The 7011-nt window shown below is 41.2% G+C and overlaps 1 protein-coding gene across 1 annotated transcript; it reads left to right on the top strand.

Annotated features, from left to right (window-relative positions):
* Window positions 1–1476: 1476 nt before the first annotated feature.
* Window positions 1477–3298, top strand: LOC132892789 (H-2 class II histocompatibility antigen, I-E beta chain-like). Its single transcript, XM_060931170.1, has 4 exons — window positions 1477–1609; window positions 1910–2182; window positions 2484–2765; window positions 3084–3298. Exons 1-4 carry the CDS (start codon window positions 1552–1554, stop codon window positions 3281–3283), a joined length of 813 nt encoding a protein of 270 aa, XP_060787153.1. The 5' UTR covers window positions 1477–1551; the 3' UTR covers window positions 3284–3298.
* The last annotated feature ends 3713 nt before the right edge of the window (window positions 3299–7011 follow it).

Consider the following 7011-nt stretch of genomic DNA (forward strand, 5'->3'; position numbering starts at 1 on the left):
GTCTTTGCGACTTCGTGATCGAACCTCTCTATCCCGTTCCCCAGACGGGCCAGTTGTTCAAACAGAACAAAGGGAGCAAGATTCAATTCTTTCCCAGTTACGAATCGCTGAACGTGAGTCCGTCGAGACACGCACCCGTACTTCCCTCGCTCAAGTAGGTGAGCCGTTACCCAGTCGTCACTTGGGCGGATATTTCTCTTACACAACCCAATAAACTACTCGCGGTTTATTGTCTCAAAATTGTGTTTATCTGTTTCGGCAAACATATTGATGGTACCACAGCTTAGCAGTCCTCCTGGGCTCGGACAAACTTCTGTCAGTCTCTTATATCATTTTTAAATACTAGGACAAATCTCTGTCCATTTCTTGTATCATTCTTTAAATACTGTTTCCACTTACTGGTTCGGTGAGCCCTGATGGCCTGGTCTCTCGTCCGAGTTCTCAGCTCCGCACCGTAGCCTTGGGAGTGTTCCGTCGTCCGAGGATCAGACGCATAGGGCCCACCCAGGGGACGCCAAATTGTAATGGAAATTTCTAATAAACACTTCAGAACGCTTAGCAGTCATCTTTTCAGTCATTTATTATAGTATATCATATAAAGATATGTAAAATAGGAAAGGAAAGAGAAGAATAGAAGAAGACATCCTCCTGATGATGCAGAGAGTACGCGCACTCTGAGTTGTGTTTTAGGAATGTTATCTATTATACTCTGAAAGCATTCGCTCACTGCTTGTGTCTTCGCGTGATTGGCTCAAGATTTTCTGTGAAGCTTTGTTAGAGCGTGCACCTGGCGTGCGGGCGGATGCGTAGTTATGAGAACTCAGGCACCCTGCTTATCACCACCAAGGTCAGGAAAGGTGGTTACATCATGAGAAGATGCAAGCTAGGATGAACTCAAACACCCTGCTCATTACCACCAAGGCTACAGAAAAGCGATTACAACATAGGAAAAAACATCTTTCTCAGTATAGGCCACTTAAGCTCAACACACAGAAACACAGAGACTAATAATGTTCATCCATTAAAAATTCCCTCACACAATCATAATACACATTTTAGTATTATTGATGCTACAGCTTAATAATAATAATAATAATAATAATAATAATATGAAGAAGAAGAAGAAGAAGAAGAGGAAGAAAACAACGAGAAACAGATGATGGAATTGAAAATGAGACATTATTATGTCTGTTGTTGTTGTTGTTGATTTCTCACACTCATTCCTCCTGCAGTTTGAGAGAGAAATAATCCTGAACTTTTCTTAACTGATGAATTCAGAAGTTTTAAATAGAGAACTGATGGATTTAAACCTGACAGCTTTAACAGGTGAACAGTATTGGTTTGAATTCTGCCTGGAAACATGTGACTGTGTGTGTGGTGCAGGATTGGTGTGTGTGTGTGTGTGTGTGTGTGGTGCAGGATTGGTACGTGTGTGTGTGTGTGTGTGTGTGTGGTGCAGGTTTGGTACGTGTGTGTGTGTGTGTGTGTGTGTAGAGTAGAGCTGCTTCACCCACACTTTCCTCAGTAAGAGAACACACTCAGAGAGGAACAATGTCGGAGCTGCTGAGAATACTGCTCCTCTTACTGCCTGCCATCCTGCACACAGCAAGTGAGTATTAGATCAGCTGCTGAGGTTAGGCTGTGGGGATTTTTAAGTGGCTGTGTTTTGTTTTTACAAGAAAACAAATAAAAAGAAGCTCGTGTTTAGAAGGATGCAGTTTAAATTTAAATTAAATTACAATTAAATTTGTCAGAGGAATATTACAGAACTGGAGATTTATTTATTTATTGTTTAAAGGCAGGTTTAAGCTCAGAATTAGTTTTTAAAATAAACATAGATTCAAAATAAAAGCTGTATTACTCTCAGTTTTAGCAGTGAAATAAAGCTTTGTTGTTATTTTTCTCTCAGATGGAAATTCTGAGGCAATGGAATTTTGGTGCCTCTGGAGCTCTGATGATTTCAGTGACATGGAGTTCATACAGTCTTACATCTTCAATAAGATCAAATACATCGAGTATAACAGCACTCTGGGGAAGTATGTGGGATACACTGCACGCGGCATCTATAACGCAGAGAGAGCGAACAATGACACTGCAGGGCTGCAAACATGGAAAGCCATTGTGGATGATGTCTGTAAGCCCAATGCTCAGCTTTACTACAGCAAAGGCCTCAGTAAAGCAGGTGAGATTATTTGCAAACCTGAAAACCATTTATTCAGTAATATTCCCAGTATTTCCTCATGATGTATGCCTGTAACAGATTTTACATTATTTTTAGTTCAGTTTAATATTTTAGTTGCATTTAAATGCATGTATAATACACACCGAGCTGCTCTTCTGTAGCTTACTAGTTACCTAATTAAACTGATTACCTTTTAGATACCTACATATTATTATTATTATTATTATTATTATTATTATTATTAGTTTATAATGAATGACTCTCAGCTGTAAGTTGATGTTGTTGTGGTTTAATTGTGCAGTTGAGCCCCAGGTTGAGGTCACTTTGGTAAAGAAGTCAGATGGCACTCACCCAGCCAGGCTGATGTGCAGCGCTTACAGCTTTTACCCCCCAAAGATTGAGGTGACCTGGCTGAGAAACAGGAAAGAAGTTAAGGGAGGTGTAACATCCACTGAGGAGATGGCTGATGGAGACTGGTACTATCAGATCCACTCACATCTGGAGTACATGCCTGAATCTGGAGAGGAGATCTCCTGTGTGGTGCAACACGCCAGCTTCCAAAAGCCCATGGTCTATAAGTGGGGTGAGTCTGATCATCACAGTCAGATCTAAATATCTGAGTCCACTGTCATGAACTGAGCTTAAAAAACAGAGATCCTGTTTCACTCATATCATAACTCATCTTTCAAAACCTGGTGTTCAGTCAACAACAATAAACAAGGAGTGAAAAAATATCATCAAATAAAATTTATTTGTTTTTTTTTTCATAGCTGAAAGTAAAAGTAGTTCTTAAGTCTGTTGTTGTATAAAAATGCTATTCCATAGCGCTTAGTGCTGCTATTAACGGCTATTATATGAGTTATTTTTGTAATCTATCTATATAAACCCCTTTCTGTCTCAGATCCCTCGATGTCTGAACCTGATAAGAGTAAGATTGCTATCGGGGCTTCAGGGCTGGTGTTGGGGATCGTGCTTTCAGCTGCTGGATTCATCTACTACAGGAAGAAATGCTCAGGTCAGTGGAAGATTGCAGGAAATCTACAAACAGAAACGTGTATTAGGACATCTGTGTATTTGTTATTAAAATTGAAGTGTTATTAATAATTAATATTTAACCTTGCTACCTGATATTCATCCTTCTGCTTTATTTCTGATTTGTGTTCACAGGACGGATCCTGGTGCCGACATAAACACAGGCATCATTTGAAGTTGACATGTTGGTTTCAGCTTCATTCCCCATATTGGATGGAGTTAATTTACCCATAATGCTCACTGTTTAGCTACAGTTAAGCTGAAATGTGATGATTTTTAAGCTCACACATGTGATGTTAATTTTTACAGGTCTGTGAGCAGAGAAACACTGGAGTGTTTGCTGAAATCGCTTTATGTGTTAAACATCTGCTTTATTCCGAACAATTAAAACCAGCTGAGAAATGAGCATTTCATAATATGTGCATCTGCATCTGTATTATCACTTTCCTTAATGTAAGACCAGCTTTCTGTAAGTTTTTGCTGAAAGTGATGTTAAATATCTTGATTATAGGCTTTATAAGAGTTCTTGAGTAGAAATTTGACAAACTGAGCTTAGATACTACATTCAGCTTAAAAATGTATAAATTAATTCCTTATAATGCATCTGGGGCGGCACGGTGGTGTAGCGGTTAGTGCTGTCGCTTCACAGCAAGAAGGTCTGGGTTCGAGCCCCGGGGCCGGCGAGGGCCTTTCTGTGTGGAGTTTGCATGTTCTCCCCGTGTCCGCGTGGGTTTCCTCCGGGTGCTCCGGTTTCCCCCACAGTCCAAAGACATGCAGGTTAGGTTAACTGGTGACTCTAAGGTGGTGTTTACATTAGACCGTATCCGTCTCGTTTTCGTAGCGGATGCACTGTCCGTTCACATTAAAACGCTGGGAAACGACTCCACAGGCGGAACAACTTGAATCCGCCAGGGCCCACGTATTCAATCCATTACGTATCTGATCCGGTGCTGTGTAAACACTGAGGAACGAGCATACGCTGTGCTGAGCTCTAGCTGATGTCGTCATTGGACTACTGATTCGCTGGCATTGGTCATGCCACGTTGGTCATGTGATGTGACTGCTGAAAAACGGCGCGGACTTTCACTTCCTGCTATTTGTCCCGAATCACTGCTCGTGCGCTTCACTCGCCCGCTCTGTGAGCTGCGCAGGGCCGGAGTGCGCACCCTCCAGAGGGCACTCGCTGTTCAGGGTGGAGTGATTTGGAGCGCAGGATGCCTGCGGAGCCGAGCGTATCCGTGTATTGGCATTGCTGTGTGCACGCGAATTGTGTATTGGCGTTGCTGTGTGCACGCGAATCATTTTAAAAACGTTAATCTGATGATCCGCTGATACGGTCTAATGTAAACACCACCTAAATTGAGCGTAGGTGTGAATGTGAGTGTGAATGGTTGTCTGTGTCTATGTGTCAGCCCTGTGATGACCTGGCGACTTGTCCAGGGTGTACCCTGCCTTTCGCCCGTAGTCAGCTGGGATAGGCTCCAGCTCGCCTGCGGCCCTGTAGAACAGGATAAAGCGGCTAGAGATAATGAGATGAGAAATCATTAGCGCCCCCTACAGTCTATTTTAACCTGGATCACTTCCTCAGTTTTAGTAATGCTGTTTATTACGATTCAATACTAACAGTTATCTGTAAATTTCTGGTTTTGTATCATCAGTCACATGATTTCATTTTAATGGTAAGAACTGGATTGATTTTTGATTCTGTATGGATGCTGACTCTTAATAAACTTTTGGTTGTAAAAGAAATTTATGTAAAATTTTCTTTAAAACGGTAAATGACTCTTAAATTATATTCATAAATATCATTAGACAGATTTATATATGTTGCATTATATAGCTGATGAAATTAACACAGTTCTTATGAGTAAACTTTTAATCCTGCTGTATTTCTGTGGCGTCATTACGACTGGATTATGCATTATGAACTTAATTCAAGCTGAAGTGGAGAATCAGGTCCAGTTTGGGGTCGGGAGCTTCACTTCCTCTGGAAAAAAAAGCAATGCATAAATAATAATAACAAGAAACATAAAATCAATTTAAAAGTGAAATGGTTTTCAGTGTGATGGATCATTTTGAGTTTATAAGATGATGCTTTTAATCAGGAGAGTCATTGAGCTGATTCTAAAATGTGTTCTTTAGCTTTGAAAAAAACTCAGAGCTGAAATCTTGTCATTATTGTTGATCTGCAACACCAGAAAATATACACAATGATTTGATTTACTGTCTACTTTCTATAACAGTGCATTTATTATTCTGTCAGAAAATTTTAATCATGTAAGCGAAGCATAATGTTACATTACAGGCATTTATCAGACGCTCTTAACCAGAGCAGCATACAACATACCCCACACAGCCTGGGGAGCAGTTGGAGATTAGGTGACTTATTGGTCCAGGGAACCGAACCAGTAACCTTTTGGTCCCCAAGCTGCTTCTCTAACCATTAGGCCATGGCTTCCCAACATAAATAAAGTACAGAGGTGACCAGCTGAGAGTTAAGTGTGATATTTACAGGCCTAACTGTGACTTCCTTTCAGTCATGAGATTTGACCTCACAACCTTTGGATCAGTAAGATCAAATCTGGTAGCCTGAGATTGAGAAATACTTTAACATGTGGAGTTTCAGCTGTGAGCCAATGGTATAAACTGTATTATAGCTATGAAATCTGGAACAGGATTCCACCCTGGTATAGCTCCAATGTCCTATTTCATTCAACATGGCTTACAATTCAGACAGGTTATAATTGAACAGGTGAGGGTTCGAGCAGGTTAGAGTTCAGGATGTATGGATGTACAGATTGTGGATGATTTCAATTTCTTATTACAGTAATAGCCTGACTTGCTTGATCGAAATAAAATAAACAAGTTTCACAATAGGCGGCACAGTGGTGTAGTGGTTAGCACTGTCGCCTCACAGCAAGAAGGTTCTGGGTACAAGCCCAGTGGCTGATGGGGGCCTTTCTGTATGGAGTTTGCATGTTCTCCCCATGTCTGTGTGGGTTTCCTCCGGGTGCTCCGGTTTCCCCCACAGTCCAAAGACATGCAGGTTAGGCTAATTCATCTCATCTCATCTCATCTCATCTCATCTCATCATCTCTAGCCGCTTTGTCCTGTTCTACAGGGTCGCAGGCAAGCTGGAGCCTGGTTAGGATAATTGGTGGCTCTAAATTGACTGTAGGTGTGAATGTGAGTGTGAATGGTTGTGTGTCTCTCTGTGTCAGACCTGTGATGACCTGGTGACTTGTCCAGGGTGAACCTCGCCTCTCACCCATAGTCAGCTGGGATAGGCTCCAGCTTGCCTGCGACCGTGCACAGGATAAGCGATTACAGATAATGGATGGATGGAAGTTTCACAATAACAGCATCACACTCACTGATATTAAAAGTGATTTTGGCTGCAGTGTAATAAACCCACGAGTCAGAAATCATCATCTTTCAGTCTCTTGCTGTCACTGCTTATGTGTAGGTGGTTATGCTGTATGTTAGCATTTGGCTAACATGAAGATATAAAACATAGAGGAAATCCGAAACCAGTGGGATGGGTTTTAGGAAATATTTACAATGATCAGGCATAACATTAAAACCGCTGATCAGTGAAGTGAATATCATTGATTATCTCATTACAGTGGCACCGATCAAGCAGTGGGATATATTAGGCAGCAAGAAAGAGAACAGTCAGTTCTTGAAGATGATGTGTTGGAAGCAGGAAAAATGGGCGAATGTAAGGATCTGTGTGACTTTAACAAAATTGTGATGGTGAGATGACTGGGTCTGAGCATCTCCAAAATGGTACATCT

The sequence above is a fragment of the Neoarius graeffei genome, chromosome 10 (assembly GCF_027579695.1).
Source record: "Neoarius graeffei isolate fNeoGra1 chromosome 10, fNeoGra1.pri, whole genome shotgun sequence".
NCBI classification, from domain to species: Eukaryota; Metazoa; Chordata; class Actinopteri; order Siluriformes; family Ariidae; genus Neoarius; species Neoarius graeffei.